Source organism: Hydractinia symbiolongicarpus, chromosome 15 (genome assembly GCF_029227915.1).
Source record: "Hydractinia symbiolongicarpus strain clone_291-10 chromosome 15, HSymV2.1, whole genome shotgun sequence".
In the NCBI taxonomy this organism is placed as follows: Eukaryota; Metazoa; Cnidaria; class Hydrozoa; order Anthoathecata; family Hydractiniidae; genus Hydractinia; species Hydractinia symbiolongicarpus.
Genome location: NC_079889.1, coordinates 4,223,816 through 4,243,672, shown reverse-complemented (window position 1 = coordinate 4,243,672; position 19,857 = coordinate 4,223,816). Strand labels below are relative to the sequence as shown.

Sequence of the window (19,857 nt, the reverse complement as noted above, 5' to 3'; positions counted from 1 at the left end):
AATGTGTTCAAGCTCAACAGTGAATTTGATTTGTCGATGTAGGCCGTTGATGTATTCATGGAACTCTTCTAGATGAGATCTTTTGATTGTGGCGAATACGTCGTCAACAAATTTTTTCCAAACCTTTGGACGTCTGTCTGATGTGACTAATGCTGTTGTCTCATGTGCTTGCATGTATATTTCTGCGACTACTGATGATGCAGGGCCTCCCATGGTAACTCCGTCTGTTTGAGTGTAGAAGTTCTTATTAAACAGATACCATGTTTTGGTTAGAACAATTCGACCAAACGCAGAAAATCCGGTACTGGAATCGTCGTCTTTTCACCGAATGCAGCATCGTTTTCGATAAGGTCTTTAATGATGTTTAAGGTGTCTTTTATGGGAACATTTGTGTAGAGTGATGTGACATCAAATGATACCATGCATTCGTCATCTACTATCTTTATTTCTCTGATGTATTCTGAATATATATATATATATATATCAAAGGGACCATAAAAAAGATTTCAAAAAATCGGGGTAAGTTCAAAGAGTTTAAAACCAAGGGACGAAGGGAATAATTTAAAAAATCAGGGGAATTGGAATAATCTGTTATTCGAAAAATCAGAGTTAAACTGTAATAAAAATGGTGACTCTGACGTCAGCAACATTTAGCAAATTGTAAGAGTTGGAATCTAAGAGGCTCTGTCTGTTGTAAGCAATGATAAGTTAATTTCGACAATTTCCAAATTGCGCGAATTTATTATAGAAGTCGCCTATATAACAACTTCTGTGACGACCTCTGAAATTTGCCAGCTTGTGTCAATATATTTTTCAGGGATTGTAGATGTCTCTTTGGAATAATACTAATGAGGCAAGCAAATCAGGCTTTTGTCCAATTCTCATCGCATTTTATGCGAATACGATGATGAATATGCTACACCTTTTTTTTCAGACGACGCTTTATAAAAACGTCCTGAATTTTATTAAAACCTGATTAACATCGTCGCTAGGGATTTTTGAATTTTTGACATCGGAGCCAGCGGCGAAGTTAGCTGTCAAGTAAACGCTAGCGGCTTTGATATCAGGCAACACACCCTTAGGACCGAGAATGAAAAAATGATGCCTGAATCAAACACAAAAGAGACAATTAGAGTTGATCGCCAGTTACATTCGAATGAAGTACAGGAATGCGAAAATTTGATACCTTAAACCGGATATCATTAAGTTTTTTTGTTGAAAAATATTGACAGAATGTTGTTTTTGTAATATATTTTATACACCCAATCCCGCCTGTTACTGATAATACACTTACTGTAGACAGCGAAAAATACGCCCCACAATGAGTGTGTTGGGTGAAATATCTAACAACATATTTTCACCGCGCACAGAGGATAAAAGTCGCATCAGAAAGATGAACAGAAATGAGTGAGTGGGCGGGAAAAGAATAATAAACGTGCACCAGGTCTGTACCGCACGACACTTGAAGTTTAAGGTCGTCCGATCCATCAAACTTGATTATAGTTCGCACAATCGTTATTATTCTTTTTAACTTGGATCATTCTCGTCCCCAGAGCTCTTTGAGATTAAAACCACAAAAGTTTAACTTAAAGAGCTCTGGGGTCAAAAACGAACTTGGACTACAAATTAGACCCTCGTCCCCATCGTATCTTGTATCCTTTCTGATAATTGCACGACTTTAAGTGAAAGCTGCTACTAAATCTCGACTTAAGGAACTACACAACAGGACAATAATTTGTGTAAAATGAACCCTGGTAAAATAATAAACGACATTTTTAACGAGTGAAGTATTTTCCGTTAAGAAAGTACATAACCATTTATTTTTACTGTTGTTGGTTATCTTCTGTTTTCAGAAAAATCACTTTGAATCCAACTTTTTATATCTTGTTGATAGATGTCACTAAAAATAAAGAGAGAGTTGGAAATGTTTAAAATCACCTAAGGTTGAATCTCACTTATTGTCACGTGGTTTATGTTACATCGTTTTATAACACCTACTAAGACACGCCCTTTGATAAATTGATCAATCGATTCGACCACCTATGGTTCAGTTGAAGCCTTTTTGTAAGCCAATTTTTGAAAACTTTTGAAATAAATTGACACAATGAGAAAAATACTCCTTGACGACCGAAAACCTACACAGGCTGGATCCAATACGTATTTTTCTCAACCCCACAGCTCTTTGAGATAAACCTCGAAAGTTTTGAGGTTTAATCACGAATAGATCTGGGGACAAGAATGGTAAACATAGGGGCGTAAAATAAAATATGAAAACATTTTTGTTCGAAATCGTCCCCAGTTCTCTGACACGTTGTTATAAATTTTCTATCCCCTGGGGAAGAACGTAACAATGAACTTTAAGCAAAAGAATTGCTAAGTCACCTTCGTTCCCAGTTTTCTTTCACATTAGCTATTAGATAGTAAAAAAGGAAACACAATGTTTGTAAACTGGAATGCTGGAAGGTTGGGCAAGATTATCATGTATTTAACAAAGAATCAGTTAAAAAGCCTAGAAACAAAGTTTATACCTTCTGGCTCAATCACTCTATATTTGACTTCAAACTCTGCGGAGTAGATGAAATCGTTCACTTGATCTTCATAAGAACGTCCTCGCACGCAGTTGTGAATATGATGGCTCAAACCGGCCTCCTCCCCAGATCTTCTTAGAACGTCGTTGTACAAAAAATTTACACGAATCTTGCACATTATTGCCTAAACAACCAAAAAACATATTGTCGGAAAAATATATTTGTCGGGTAAGATATTCGTCACTTTTGCCCTTTTTTTGAAATTCCTTTCCTGGTCACTTTTCTATATAAGATGGCACTTCAAACTATATTGAACAAGAGAATAGTGAAAATGTTTAAAAAAACCATGGCACGACGAAACGCATAATTCTAGTGGTGTTATCACATTTAACATAAATATCTAGGGATACCTAAAAAAGAGAAGGGATCGTATTATTTTCACCTTTCTTTCGGGAGTAGCCATCATTTTACGAGCTTGACTTGCGATAGATGCTCCTGCATTGCACTCTTCGAAATATGTTTCGAAATGAGTCATAACTTTTTCGTCGTAAAGTAGAGCTCGATGTAATCCAAGAACACGTTGGTGACATACAGTTGCTGAAAGAGAAGCTTAAAAATGAATTGCTTTTCCCCCTTTGGCCTATAGGAATGAAGTTGCTATGGCGGCACTTACGATATTTAGTATGATCGTAATTCAAGTAGTCCTCCCTTTTCAAAAAGTCAGCCACCAGCATTTCGGTTGATCGTCCATTGAAGCATTGCATGCGGATATCATTATAATCAGAGTCTGGAGCTTTCTTCAGCACACCCTAAGGTTAATAATTGTGTCTGTTGTATAATGGAAGTCGAATATCTTTTTGTTTTTGTCTTGAAACGAGGTTGACATTTTGAAACTTATATCAATCTTATTTAAACATTAAAATCAAACGAAGTCTCGCCACCCGTAAGTTATCTGCGCATGCGCTGAGGTTTTTTTGGACACATTTCGTCTAATTTATGTGACAAGAAGAGCTCTCTTTTTTACACATATTTAGTTTTAACAAGTGAACACAATGCCATATCCTTTGTTCCTTATAAAAAAGGCTAAGGGAGAGAAAATTGTTCCAGGGAGGCATACTTCATTCATTCACTTCATTCATTCACTCTCAAAGGTCTAACCCTTAAAGAGTGGTCCGTAGCATTCTTTTCAGTCATTAAAAAATCAGCTTGTGAAAACCGGAATCGCGAAAAGACCTAGACGGTTCGTATTTGGAACATCTTTTTTCTAAAACACGGATCAATTTCGATAACAATCTTTTCTTTAGGAGTTATGGCTATTTAACTATGGGGCTGTTTTTGCCCAATATTTTGCTTGGATAATTTCGAGGATTATCGCTTAAGGGTTAAAACACATATAACCCAGACATTCGCGTGTATTTAAACGGTCGAAATGGTTATATTTAAATTTTGTAGGGCGTGAGCAGATTATTAGCGCGATTAGGAAAAGCATAATCTAGTGAGCAGATTATAAACTTTGATAAGATACGTCACATATTTCTACTGTCTTATGTATGCCAAATATTCCCAAATAATAATTCCTGTTTACTTAGAGAGAGCAAGAAACCCTGTGTTTGTTGTCCAGAAAATTGGCTGTATCTATAAAAACAAAATAATTCTACCTTGTATAAATGATCAATAAGTTCTCTGCATAATATATCTTTCCTTTCCTTACTGTTATTGATACTCGCGAACGACATTTTGTATGTATAGCCATGTTCTTTGCAGTTGTTTAAATGCCACACAAAACCTTCTTTTTCCGGCTGACGGTGCAAGATAGCTAGATACAATCCCTTGATGCGTTTTTCACATTCCAGATGACCAGTGCTGTCGGCGATGGCTAACATTTTAAAACGGTAAAAAAAATGTTGCTATATGTTTTTTTATAAGCTTGACATTTAAAAGCATTAATTTGCATTAAATTTGGTCCTTTTTTTAAGTATATGTTAAGCATTATGTGAAGTCTAAGAAAGTTTTGTGAAGTTTTTTTAATTGTTTTTGTGAGCAGTTTTTCTTGACAATACAATTTAAATTTTTTCATACTAAAGTATTACTCACGAAAGTTTCCTAGTAAGATTTAAGTCGTAATTATTGATGTTCAAAATTCGAATGTAAAATTGTTTTCAAATAGCCATATTTTGTTGAGGCAGATCATATCTTTTTCATAAGCATATTTTAAAAATCTTTTTGCTATTAAGCACAACCTAAAAATATTCTGAGCCTGAAAAAGTACTTTTTATAAGCATCCCTAAACCTCATTTTGGAATTTCAATTTCTTATAAAAAAATATGTACTTCAGAATAACAACAATAATAAAGTGAAATAAAGAGAAGCCTAAAATAGTAAAAATTGTGCATGCTCTTTATAGGGAAGAAAGCTGAGATCCAACTGGAAGAGGTCTTCATGCCCATTAGAAAGAGATGAAAACGTGTCAAGCATTCCAATCCTGTGCTTACTAAAAACCCGTAGTGTTTATATGCTTAAGCAGTGGTGATCACGCAAAATTAAGCGTCCGAAAGATTATTCAAATTTTTAGTATCTTGAGGGACCTGGCTATGAAGTTGTCTATTTACATCAAACTTTGCCTACCTGCACAATTGCCGTTGTTGCAGATTTTAGCTTCAGTCCCTGTGCCTTTACATGGTTCTCCTCCAGAAGTTGGTTCTGGGTTGTTACACACACGCTCTCTAGCCTGCTCGCCTTTGCCACAAGTTGCACTACATGCTGTCCAATCTGACCAGGTCGACCAACCACCATCTGTGGAGGAGAAACACAGAGAATGTAAGTTAAGTTTCCAAGCTCGTTTTAATGACTTTTTTTCTTCCTTTGATATCAAACGACGCGAGAAGCTTCCGACAACAGAAGGAGACAAAGAAGCCCTGGGACGTTGCTAAATTTCCTGCCTTAGAATATATAAATGTTCTCTTGTTTTTATCACACTACCAAAAGGTACATGCTTGGTAGACTGTTCTAAAGCATTTAAATAAGAATGTTTGCACATTATGTAATATTTCTACAATGTTCACAAGAAAAACTGTTTTAATAATCTCTTAGAATTAAAAGTGCTGTAATGTCAGTACTCACTTGACACAATTTTGCGGGGGTTTGGAGAGAAATTGCATATGTTGTTAGAAAAAAATAGCATGAATTAGATAAAAAAACAACAAAAATGCTTATCGTGCCAAACCTCGTTCTTAGCATCCCTTACTCCCTTGCAGTGGAAATATGGGTATGGGAACGAGAGTGTGTAATACTCACCAATCTCGTTATTTGTTATTTTAGTTGTAACAACTTCGTAGATGTATTCGTCTTTAGCTGTTCCAGCGCATTCACCACTTCCATAATGTTTGCTGCAAGGCTCATATCGATCCTGTCAATACGAGTATATGGAAACTGTAACTTAACAACATGGCATTATTATAAAGGCTTCTCATCTCTCAACGGCACTTTTGTTACACCAGGACATGTCGCAATCAACGTGATATGTCGCAATCAACTGTAAATGTCGCAACGTCGCCGGTAAATGTCGCAAGTCAACAGTAAATGTCGCAAACCCAACTGTAAATGTCGCAACAGCAAATGTCGCACCAAAATCGATGATCAACGGTAAATGTCGCAATAACAAATGTCGCACCAAAATAGATGATCAACGGTAAATGTCGCACAGATAGAAATCACCATATTACTCTCAAAATGTTCTACAACATAAGTATCACTGAGTGAAGGAATAAAAATTTTGAAGAAGCTAAAAAAGTTTTTCTTACATATGCAAATAATCCTAACAAACTAAACTTTAATGTTATCTCGAAATAAACACCATTTATGAAAAGATCACTCTCTTACGATTTTGTAATGAGTGTAATGAAAGAGAAGACGTTAAAACAAAAGTTCGCCAAATCGTCAAAGTAAACTTAAAACATAATAAGAAAATATGTAATATAAACAAGTTTTTAGAAACCTTTATTGTTTGGGTCAAGTGATGGATAGTATTGCAAATCACCCGTATCGCTGGTATTTTCTTATTGCGGATTCTGCAGTGCCGTTCGGTGTTTCAAAACAGTTAGTTATTATCCGTACTAAAATATCATACTCTTCTTCGGTAAGAGCTTTTATGGTCCTCTCATTAACAGCAGACACGCCTCCAAAATAAGCGAGAAAAAACTGCAAGCATACTACAGTCCTCATCGTTTCAAGAATGCACGATTCACAAGTATTTAACATTGTTGGTGTCCTTTAAATCAAAGTCCTAAATTGAGGCCGGTTAAAAACGCCAAGTTAATTAAATACGACTGAAAAATAATTCTATGCTGACAGTAATATGAACACACTCTGTAATCTTCTACAGCACATCTAATTTCAAGGCAATCAAATCTCGCAACAGTTTGAAAGTTCAAAAGATAGTTCATTGTTTCAATACCTTTAACAATAGGGACACGGACCGCTATTCAAAATTTATGATGCAAAACTATCACATTGAGCATTATTATAAAAGGTGCAGGTGGTTTATTCTTTCTTTATAGTCAAGTGATATTTAAAATAATGTTATTTAATATAATCAAAAAAAGTTTGAAACCATGAAAAAAAAAATTGCGACATTTACTGTTGATTTTAACGTTCGAGGCACAAAATTGTTTGCGACATTTACCGTTGGGTTTGCGACATTTACTGTTGATTTGCGACATTTACCGGCGACGTTGCGACATTTACCGTTGATTGCGACATTTCACGTTGATTGCGACATATCCTGGTGTAACAACTTTGCTTTAAATATATAACTACAGTAGACTCCCGGTTATTCGAAGCCTCAAGGGGGATAAGAATTTACTTCGAATAACCGGGAGTTCGAATAACTGAAAAATTCGTTTTCCCGCCAGATTTTCAACTTAACCTTAATGGGATGGACTTTTCTTAAGTAATTGAGGCATTGTGGTTCAGTTGAGCGTGTAAACACAAAGAATTTTTACTTTTTGAAGAAAGAATAAATTTGAACAAATTGTTAACAGGTTTTAAAATATGAAAGTTATAAAGAAAATGTATCTAGTAAATACAAGGAGTTCAACTCTTAAAAAAATCTTTAATGCTACATTGTTTTTTACTATCGATGTAGTGTTTTTGACATGTACGTGTTATCATGTTTAACTGCTTTCTGATTTCAAGACCATTCTCGTCAAACAAAGACCATCTTTCCAACAATTCTAAGGCCTCTTCCAACTCTGACTGCTTTGGCTTCTTCGGGGGGATGTCATGTGCCTCAATTTCATCATCATCGTCATCTTCGAGATTCGGCGCGTTTTGATCTTTGTCCTCATTAAGTACGATTTCCACGATTTCCTCATCAGTCAATTCAATTGATTTACTCGTGCATACCTCAAAATCAATATCCACAAAATCATCTGCGTTAAAGATGTCGCCGTCAACTTCTCTTTTTTTCAACTCGCTTATGCTGTCAGAAAGAGATTTAAATGGGTCATCGCATCATTGAGACTCGTGATCTGTGCTTCTTTTGAGATGCCTGCCTTCTTAAAGCAGTTTTTAACGGTGTCTTTTGAAACAGCGTCCCATGATTTGACCAAGATTTGCATCCTTTCAAGAATGTTAATTTTAGGGACCTCTTTACCGCCGTCAATGAACTTTATTTGACGTTTCACAAGATTTGACCGGTAATATGCCTTCAATGCTCGGATTACACCTTGATCCATGGGTTGGGTCTTACACGTTGTATTTGGTGGTAGAAAAACTAATTCTACTGCTTTAAGACCAGTGACTTCTGGATGAGCTGGGCAATTGTCAATTATCAAGACAATCTTTCGACCCGCAGTTTCAAATTTAACATTGAGTTTTTTCACATAATCGGTAAAGATTTCAGAATCCATCCAGGCCTTCTTTTGAGCTTTGTACTGACAGGGAAGACTTCTGACTCCTTTGAAACAGCGCGGTGTAACCGTTTTTCCGATAACGAACATGGGCAACTTTTCACCTAGGGCATTTCCTGCTGCAAGTCCTGTTAAACGAACTTTGCTGAACTTTCCACCAGCACATCTTTCACCTTTGGCATGATAGGTATTTGTTGGAAGCATCTGGTAGAACAAGCCGAATTCATCAGCATTGAAAATGTCTTGTAAATCATAGCGTGACGAAATGGTTGGCAGGTGTGTTTCTTCCCAGCTTGCTGTCATCCCTGGTGTACAAGACTTTTCCTCTCCAAAAATAATTCTGTAAATGATGTTTTGTCTGTACTTCCATCTGTCTAGCCAGCCTTCTGAAGCTTTAAAATCAGGTTCGTTGAATTGCTTTGCAAAATCCAATGCTTTTTCTCGAATGATTTGACCACTAATCGGCACAGTTCTTTCACGAGCGTTAACGAACCACTTGTAAACTGCTTTATCAATGTTATCGTATTTTCCGGAAGAAAGCTTTTGTCTTTTAACTCCATACTGGCCTGATTCATACTTGGTAAAAATGTCACTTTTATTCTTAACCCAGTATGAAAGTGTGTTAGGTGGGACACCATACTTTTTAGCAATAGACTTTTTAGTTGTTCCTTCTTTTTCAAGCTCTTTCAAAGCAAGATATTTTTCTTTGATCGTCAGAACAGTTTTCTTCCTTGACGTTGTCTGAGCGGTTGCCATCTTTAATGTGGATTTGAAGAGCCTTTAAAAAGTTTGTTTACATCCACCCACTTGTTTTTTAATCGAGCTTTCGAAACGTTCGAAAATTAGATGAAACGTTTGAAAATCAAAGGAAACGTTCGAATTTTGAATGATCCTTTTAAAACGTTCGAATGTTATAAAACGAAACGAAACAACACACACAACAACAAAGCAGTCACACCACAATTAGGACGAAGAAGTGAAAATTACAATGGATCTTGTTTCAATGATAATCAACGAAACACAGCCGATAGAAATCATTCTTATCAAGTATTATGAGAGTAACTCAACCGTTATGGGATATCATGAGTATCAAAAGAAATGGAACGCTGTTATTGGTGAAGTCCTAGAAGCTAAAATGGAACCAACAAACGACATAGACAAATATGCAGTGGCGGTCTGCAAAAAAGGAGATATTGTTGGTCATTTGCCTAAAGGAAAAACAGGAAAATTTGCCAAAACGATATTTTACTTTCTGAAGTCAGAGATGTTGTGTACTTGCAAAGTAAAAGTGACAGGGAAAAGAACTAACTTTGGAGATGATAAGGGTTTGCTTCAATTCTCTGGACCGAAGGAGAATATTGAACTTTTGAAGAAATTGCTTGAAGAGTGTAAATAGCCATGAATATTGAAACCTGATTTTTTGAAGAAAAAAAGTGTTTTAATCGCAGAAAATCAATGTTCTCACTCGACGATCTCCCAATAAAAAAAATTCGAATAACTGAGGGTGACTTAGCCTATAATTGGCCCCAAGGGGAATAAAAATCACTTCGAATAACCGAATTATTCGAATAACTGAAGTTCGAATAACCGAGAGTGTTTTTGCCTGAGTTGGGTAAGCAGATCCAAGGGGAACGCCATCTCACTTCGAATAACCGAATTATTCGAATAAGTGCAGGTTCGAATAACCGGGAGTCTACTGTATAAATAATATAAATAAAAAAGGGACAACAGCCCTGGGATTAAAATTAAACATTTAACTCAATAATGATTATTTCGCTTTTCCGCTCCTTTTATAAGAAAAAAATATAAATAAATAAGCATCAGGGTGTTTCATATTGAAGAAGAATACTGCATGGTAATACTGCTTGGCAGTGAGCGGGATTCGATCCGCGGTCCCCGAACTGGGAGCCGCAAACGATACCACTACACTACGTGCAGCAATATCTTAATGATGAACTCAGATAGTTTATCGAAATGGTGTCTGTGAATCAAGGTGTTTAGTAGAACTTGACGCCGTACTGACTTTCGAAGGGTAAACTTTAACTTCCACGTTATTTTGGTTGTCAACGGCATTGTGATGTATTTGTACTTACAAAACTTAATGGCTGACTGTTTAAAAAAAAACTTTCCTGAAGAAAACAATAATTACCAAAATCATTTCTAAGGCTATTTAGGCTATTGTTTGTACTAAAATGCAACACAAAAATATTGCCCGTGAGGACGAGGTTGGTTAACTATAGGACTTCCTACCTGCAAACAATCCTTTGACCTTTGTGCATTTCTTAGCAAATCAAATGTGCTCCACCCTCTACCCGCCCAACATTCAGCGAAGAAGCGAATAGATATGTGTGTGTATCCTTCTCTTCGCGCCTTTTCAGCGCAACGACAAGCTAAACTAAAAAAAAAAAGAAGAGTAAATAAGACATTAGGTGAAAGCTATCCTCCGAGGTGGAGACTATCCTCCGAGGTGGAGATTATCCTCCGAGGTGAAGGCTATCCTCCGAGATGGAGGCTATTCTTTGAGGTGGAGGCTATTCTCCGAGGTAGAGGCAATTCTCCAAAGTGAGGGCTATTCTCCGAGGTACTTTTTGTCTTTCGTCGGCGCTGCGCTTATTGATATGTCTCTTGCCGTCCGATATGCAAAAAGAGACAGTAGGTTCTGGGATCGAGGTTGGGTTTAAACACTTAATTTTGGGGTCCCTTTTATCGAAAGCTTAGTTTTGTGTTGATTGTCTTTTGCTTATTCATATTATTGCATTAGTCTTTTGTGTTAGTAAAATTGCAAATCCTAAATTGATTACGTCACACAGCAGAAATAGAGATCCTAACATTACGCTTAAAAATATATAAATATATGATTGTTTTGTGTATTGTCTTAGAACGGGAAGTTTGGGAAGCAAAAGTTAGCTTGCACGAAAGGTTTTTAAATACAAACAAACAAACCTGTGCAGAGATTTCCCTAAATTTCCCCACTGTATTATAAATCCGGAAAAAGTTGGACTTCCAGGATCACGATCATTTAAAAGTAGCGTGTTTAAATACTTAGTGTTTTTAAAACATCCGATTTTAAGGTAATCTCTATCGCATGTTACGAACGTTCCATTGATGCCTGAAAAAAAAAGGAGGCATAAGTAAACACCGTGTGTAAGTCCATAAACAGCAGGCCTGTCTCCGTGTACTGTCACGTTTTTAGGACGCGTTATGATGCGCTTGGTTGTTTGGATTTTGGTGGCGTAAGTCACAGTTACTTTAGGTTTTAAGTCCCCATCTTTCCTCTCCCACTATTTGCGCAGGCTGTCAACAAAAATAAAAATTGGGAACAAAAAGTTTGGAGTATCAAAAAAATTGATTAACAAAATCGAGATTAGGAACTGATAAAAATATAAATTTGGGGAGAATTGAATTTTCTTTGATAGAATCTGCGTTTTAACCCTATTCGGTCCGGGGGGGGGGGCGGATTCCGCCCCCCCTGACGGTTTTTTTTTAATAACTCCTGATTGCTTTGTTATATGGCTATAATACTTACTGAGTTTCAACATTTATCTATTAGACACCTGCATGCAAATTTTTTAGGTCCCATACCTTTCAGAGGCTTTGATATTGGCCATTACTCGAAACTACCCCTAAAAATCTCTATGAAATCCTTATAATGGAGAAAATATAATAACTCCTGTTAGGATTATCCTTAGAACTTGAAACTTGCAACACAACTTTGTTTCATTAAGAAGAATCATTTTGAATAATTTGAACACGTGACTAATCTGATTTCCCGATTTTGTCGGATTTTACCCGAAAATCGGAAAAAGACGGATTTTCGGGCAATTTTTGGCAATTTTTTATCCGATCCATGTAAAAACCGGAAGATATGTTAAATAACTTTTATTTAGCTTTCAGAAACTTCAAACAGAATGTAAAAATTCGCTCTAGAACAAAAGTAATTATATTTTAAGCAGATAGTGGCATTTTTAACAATTTTTAAGCTTTTGATGACGTCACAGAAAATGTGCTGACGGAAGCAAATTTTTTTTGGCGCCATTTTGTTCCTTTTATGACGTACTATAAGTGTGCCAAGTTTGATTCAATTTGAACAACCCTATGAAAAGTTATTGAGGGGGGGGCGGAATCCGCCCCCCCCCCGGTCATAGTATGTTCGAAAAACCCCGGACCGAATAGGGTTAACATTCCTTCTTAGTGTTTTTTTTATTTTAAGAAGTACTGGGGAAGTTTGACTTTCATGTTACAATGCTGCTGTTTCTAAGACTATATATTGTGGCTAAACACGTATCACAACTGGAAAGACATACAACCTCATCCACAGGGCTCTTCTTTCGCTTTTTGATATTGGGATGGCGTTCAAGAAAGAAAGTTTCATCCTAAATGCCATCCCAATATCAAAAGGTGAAAAAGAGCCCTGAGGACCAGTTTGGGAAGACATAATGATTTAGTGAGGAAAAAGCTATTGGTTAAAACACAGTTGAGCTGCTTGGAAAGAGATTGACCAATGGTACTTACCATAAAGGTAGCAAGTCAAACCAATGATGGCGCATAAATACAATCTATATATATAGTGAAAATTTTACCATTACATTGATGTTGGCTAGCTAATGTTTTTAGTTTCTAAAACACTTCATGAAAAAATTGGACTCTTAAACATAATTAGAACTTAGAATTTTCTATTTTTATTAAGGCACATTTTTTTTATTAACATTAAGGCCCCTTAACCTATGAATTTATTAAAGTGTACACGAAAAGTAGAGAACTTTAGGATCTTTTAACTGGGAAGTAAAATTCCACTCTTATTTACAGGCATGTTCATGGGTCCATAGCATAGCGCTATATCGATGCAAATACTTTCATACCCTGCCTAACAGAAATTAAGGGTTCAGGGGACAAGATTGGGAAAAATTCCTTTCATAAGAATTAAAAGAAAGGGTAAATTGGAAAAAGAGAATTCTGTCATACACAACAAAAAGCCTAAAAGACCTGGGGACGAGATTGGGGGGGATTTCTTAATAAGAATTAAAAAAAAGGGTAAACTGGAAAAAGGGAATTCTCTGATACATAACAAAACCTTATGACGTTCCCACCCTTTTATATTTTTAAACAGTTTATAAGAAAAGTGTAAATGGCTACATATCCCCGGTACGTTGTGTACTTTATACAATCCCTAAAGAAAAGAGTTTGGTGACTAATTGATTTACTTAAATTAGATTACCTTTTCGCCTGCATTTTGAATTATCTGTTCGTCTCTTCCCACTTAGCGTAATTCTCAACTTAATCAAGCAACCGTCGAATCTTGAAGAAGCCACACACTCTGGCACATTATATGTAAAGAAAACCAACTTCGTTCTCACATTCTTTTAACACAAACTTCAAGCAATGGACGGATTACTGTGTATATTATCCCGAGTTATTTTAATAGAAAGACTGGGACTTAAACTGCAAGTGAAATATCTCGAAGTGAATTTTGCATGTATTATAAAATTACTGAAATGAATGAAATATGAAGCTTCGTTAATAAAATGAGTTTTAAACGGTTCTTGGTACATGCAGCTGGGCAAACAATATTTTCATATTTCTCCGATGCGGGCTTAAAGTGTTTTTCCCACAAGTGCTCTTCCCCTTTTTGTTTTTTTAATTCTAAAGATAATAACATTAAGAAGTTCTAAATTTTAGCAAGAGGGAGTGTAAAAATCACATAGTCGGTAGAAAAAAATCATTCCCTCTTTATATCTGTTTCACATTTCTTACAGTTTAGGGCAACAGTACCTTGCTAAAAAAAAAAAATTTTATTTTCATTCTCGTCCCAAGGACTCTTTGAGACAAGCCTCAAAAGCAGCAAGTAGTACTTTCAATGATTTTCTCAAAGAGTCCTGGAGACAAGAATGTTCATTTCTTTGACCTCCTAAATAAGTAATCACGAAACAAAAAATATAAACTCTAGCCTCTTTGAAATGACCAATGTTTCAATAACCTTTTAAATAATTCTTTTTCAACAAAAAGTAGCCAGGAGACCCAGCATAATTTTTCTCACCAAAAATCGGAATAGTTAAGGTGGACAAAATAACGCTGGATCTCAACAAACGATTTCTCTGTGGTCAGAATTCTGACCGCGCTTTTCAATTATTAATTCTTTCGTTCTTTGCTTACGTTATCAAATCGGGAAATCTTTTGCTTTAAGCGAGAATGGCTTCACTCACCTGAACAAATATATTTCATTCTTGTATTATTTAAGAGGATAACATGAGGTGGATTTGAATTTTAGGGATTTGCTGTGACATTTGTTTACGCCTAAGCTTTCGTTTGAAAGAAACTGAGTTAGATATTCTCGAAGAAAGCTTAGTTGGCTACAGCAGGCTACAAAAGAGAAAGCGGAAAAAAATTTTCTACAAACGGTAGTTCTAGCGGCGCTTGGAACTATTATTCAGACCGCAGCAGGGATGGGAGTTTTGTACATAATTTGGATTAAACGACGTATTGCTTGGCTAACATCAGAGATGTTTGTATAGCAGCGAGTTAACAAATGAAAGTGGTTGTGCCAGATCTTCATTTGGAGAAAACAATTTTAATTATTCCGATCTGGATCCCGCTTTTTTCAATAATTATACTATATATCACTTTGTGGATAAAAAAGATCTCGCTTGATGTAGATGGGATTCCGGCTCTAGAAAGAAAGTTTTCTTCATATAAACTGAATGTCTCTGGACAAACGAGGTAACTTTTGCATATTTCAATTGAAAGAAAAACATTTTCCATATGAAGGCGTAACAAAACCGTGCCGACAATCATCCCGTCCAGTCTTATGTAAATACCCCTGAGAAACCAAAAAAAATTAGTGTAGCTAAAATATCCTGTAAGGTTGTGAATGGTGAAAGATAGTAACCACAGACGTTGGTTTAGTCACACAATCTATCAAAAAACGTTATTTGTTTACTACTCTATGTTATACTTAATTTATGCTGACGTCAACGCTTTATCGAATTAACATGCTATCCTCAACCGGCGCGTGGACTGTTCTCGATCGTCCATTCAAAAAACTCGATCGTGGACATTCAAAAAACTGATTTCTGATTTTGTTATATTTACCTGGCCTATACATTTGTTAAAGTACAACTCGTAGTGTGCTGTATATTGAGCGGGTTTGGTTTCCAGTTTGATCAACTTTTCGTTCAAATATTATGTCTAAAGTTGTTAGGTCCGTCACTAAATTTCTTACAAAAATATGTTAATAACACTGGTTGTGAACGTCGTGATGAGACAATATATCAGGTAAAACACGATGACACTGTACATACACAAAAATCAACACGGGGAGCGTTTCTGTCTATACTAATTGTTATTTAACCTCGCCCCTAGGGCTTTATGTCTGTTACCGGAGCTTATCGCCGTTAGATATACTAGAAAAGACAATAGGTCCTGAGATGGAGGTGGTTATTATTATCATGTGGAATTTCATTTCCCTAGAGATGTGTGGTGTCAGATCATAAGGCGTAAGCCAAAATAAAATTTGTTTACAGATGTGAAGTTAGCGCTTAGAGTACTTCTAGAGGATCAATTATAATGTAAAATTTATTGTTTGTCTGTCTCATAGGTAAGTAAGTACCTAACTTGAGTGAAAAGAGATCTGTCTTTATTTCTTTGTACGATTGTTTCTCCTGGCAAAAAAGTTCCCATAAAAGGGAGCGCCAGTCCCAAATCAATTCTGGTTTAAACAATCGCAGTGTCATTCAAATCAATGACTTTCAGTAGAAAAAAGTTTAAAAATTAATTGTCACGCTTATTAAAAAAACTCTGCAGGGATACTATAGACCAAAGAACCCTTTTTACTCTTTATAAAGTCACATCGGACGTAAAATAAAGTGAACACTGAGAATGAGCGCCCAAATATCTAATTTACAAGGTTCAGCTGCGAACGTACCCAATCCTGGGCACGAAATTATGAAAAAATAGCAACTTACCTAAGTAGGCCACGTGTTGTTCAATAGATAAGACAAGACTCCCCTATCTCGAAACAAATCTAGATTCCTAAGTTAAATTAGGACAACACACAATACATTTCCGGCCACCGGAGAATTTAATTTTGAAATAAGTTTTGATCCATGACCTTTTAAACACGCACACGACGAAGCTTAAAGCACTCCCCAGGGTGTCTTTTTCCTTGAGATGTTACTATGGAGCCAGTAGCAAAATGCCCAGAGAACGAGGTTCCATTCGCAAGATAAAAGGCACGGGACGGAATACCTCGGAGGGATAAAAGGAAATCATATAACGCGGAAAAGTTGTATAAGTTGTATTATAAAGAATTATAAAAATAGATTAAACAATGAAAAATTCACTCGTGTTTTGTGCCGTATCCAATGTACCACGGATGGGTCGTCTATGGTATCATAAATAAAAGGAGGGGGCGAGAGGGTGGTCAGTATTAGCTCATCTTCCATTTTATTTCCTACGTAATCCTTAATTTCCTTTCATACTTACACTGGACATCCCTCATATTGCAATATATCTAGAGGGCATAGCGTCAGACACCTTCCTTCAAGTCTCATTAGACAGGACTAATTTTTAAAAATATCAAACATTTGTTAAAAGGTGTACTCTTCTGAATGAGCCTGCTTAAAAATTTCAGACACAAACCCTTGCTTTACACTGGAAGTGGAAACCGACCTTGTTAAGTGCGCTGTAAAGTTGTTAGTGCCAAATTAAACCTAACTGGGAGTCCTTTCTTCCCAGCACGACATAGTTTTGTAAGCCTTTAAAAGTGTAACGCATAAAAGTTATTCTTTTGCAAAGTCGATTATATTTTTCATAATTTTCTTCAACAAAGTCTATAAAACATCACCTATTATTATATACCCGTAAGCAAAAACAGCCATTGAATAAATAATCGTATTCCACCCGTATTATTCAATGCTTGTGACGTAACAATAGTTTTGACAAAACATTCGTAAACGCATGTTTGGATTTTATCCTTTCCGCCTCATTAATTTTTATCGTAATTAACTGTGATTGGTTGTTTCTTAGTGGTCCGTTTACTGATTGGTCGATTTCCAAACACGTGAAATGGCGGGAACTTTTTTGTCGAGAAAATTCTTTTTACAAAAACATCAAAACAAAGAAATCTCTTTTATAATATATATAATAAAATAGGTAAACATAGGTTATTGGATTTATTAACCCTCGGTGATATTATATTCAACTCCGCTGCGCGTCGTTGAATATAAATCACCTCGGGTTAATAAATCTCAATAACCTATGTTTACCTATTGTATATCTACTTATAATTTAACGTTATTAAACTAATATTAACGTCAAAGAAAAGTATATTAAATTAATGAAGCCATTACAGCGCACTTTAAGCTTTGAGGCCAAATAATTTGGAAACGAGGTAGTGACGTCAATGATTTTTCACCGCGTGGGTAACTAGGGACCAACTGGGACCTATTTGGGTAAGTTTCCCAAACCTGGGTCCCTAAATCCGTTTCGGAATGAACGGGTTAACCCTAATATCTCTGTAACCGTTTGTCAAAGATACATGATCCTATACATTTTCCTGATCAGCGCCTGAAGATCTATACGATGAAGTCATTAGATATATAAAATTCGGTAAAATATATTTTTGGTGTTTTTGCGGGTCTTTGCTAATGTCAGCTAAATTTCTAATCCCTGAGATCTCCTTTGGCGTACGTGGAGAACCTATGATCCTGTACATTATTTTGACCAGCGTTTCAACCTCTACACATTACAGACAAAGAATAAACAAATTAGCAAATTTTTTATCTGCACAGCACTGCTGACGTCAGCAAAACATCTAATGCCTAAATGGTTTCTCCACGGGCTTTATCGACTAGTACTGCAATAAAAGAACTATTAAATGCTATACACATGTGTATAATATAAGTGAATGAAGGTGTTAAAATTTATTTACAATAGATTTCCTATGTGATGAAATGTTGCAATACAAAGAAAGCAATAAAATGAAGAGAATAGTAATAGTAATTAAATAATAATAAACTAAATAGATAGAGCACAACTTAGGTGCCAGACCCACTCATCAAGAAGGGGCTGTTGCCAACTTATATACAAACCTTTTTTCACATTTAATTGATATTTGGTTGGCGAAGAAGTTATTATGCTATATGAAAAACATTGTGTCCAAATTAGACAACTGTAAAACCCCACTGCATTTAATAAAAGCAACCGAATTACCGAATAAGGAAATGTTTCCCTGAAACCTCGTCTCAAAGGGTTGTTGCTCTTTGATATTAAGATTTGCTAGCCTTCAAGTAAACCATAGGGGTTTTACAATCAGGCAACAAACCCTGGGGACGAAGATGATATTTCTGGGAATCACAGAAAAATTGAAGAACGCTTTGAACATTCGAAATATATACAGATACCTTGGCTTAGGAGGTTCTTTGTTGAAACCTGTTTTAAAAAAGAAAATCTAGGATGTTTATCTTGGTTCATAAAATGTGGAGATTGTTGATCTATGAAAGTCTATTGTGGTATAACTCTAATATTCGATAAAGGATGAAGTTGTTGTCATTCTTGAACTTGAAAAAGGAGTAGCAGCTCTTTCTAAAATACCGCCTGGACTGTTTCATAATGCGGACATCGCAGAAACTACGTCTATCTCGTTTTTAACGTTGTTTACTTGGCGTGGAACCTCCTCCATGGGGCATCTTGCATATTTCCTGATATCAAGACGACAATACTAACATGACGTTTTTTTAACATTGTTTTGTTGGCCCACACGTGAATTAAAGTAGAACCATTTGTGAGAAGTTGGTCGGTGGACGCTTTAAAAATATATATATATATAAAAACAGGATCTTAGGTAGTTAGTTCTCCATGAATGTTGGTTACTTCAAAAAGATTTTTATACAGAAGTATATGATAGATAATTTATCAACTGTGGTGGTGTAGTGAAGCAACCACAGATTATATTTTACTTTTTTGTCTCGATTAAAATAAACGGTCAAAGCCTTATTCTTAATTCCTCTTCTGAGATGCACAACCTCGTCCCGAGGTCTTTGCTGTGTATTGGTCCTTAGCATAGGGGCGAAATTTTACCCCGGGGCGAAAATTTATGATTTTTGCATGTAACCACATTGCTCCGGGGCAAAAAGCGTACGTATTAGGAGTTAATACGCAAAACTATGCTGAAGGAATGTTTTTCTATCGCTCATGTGCCAGGTGCGGATCCAGGGTTAGTCAGATAAGTCGCGTGACTAAGTGTAAATTTGACGAAAAATGTTAGCCAAGCGAAGATGTCGACGATCCAGGCGTTGCAAACGGAGGGCGTTAAAAATTGTAATTTTTTTACGGCGAAAAGCCATGGTTCACAGCCCTCTCCAATTCGCCTATAGCGATGTTGACGTCAAAGTTGTGACGTCGCTACCATATAGACTGAGAGGGTT

General features: G+C 36.2%; 1 protein-coding gene across 1 annotated transcript; it reads right to left on the bottom strand.

Annotated features, from left to right (window-relative positions):
- Positions 1-1,772: 1,772 nt before the first annotated feature.
- Positions 1,773-13,849, bottom strand: LOC130628924 (uncharacterized). Its single transcript, XM_057441983.1, has 11 exons — positions 13,653-13,849; positions 12,950-12,993; positions 11,381-11,546; positions 10,688-10,832; positions 5,823-5,934; positions 5,154-5,321; positions 4,187-4,404; positions 3,202-3,337; positions 2,971-3,125; positions 2,529-2,712; positions 1,773-1,900 (listed from the first exon to the last, which is right to left on the bottom strand). The coding sequence occupies exons 1-11, from the start codon at positions 13,664-13,666 to the stop codon at positions 1,878-1,880; spliced, it is 1,365 nt and encodes a 454-aa protein (XP_057297966.1). The 5' UTR covers positions 13,667-13,849; the 3' UTR covers positions 1,773-1,877.
- Positions 13,850-19,857: the final 6,008 nt, after the last annotated feature.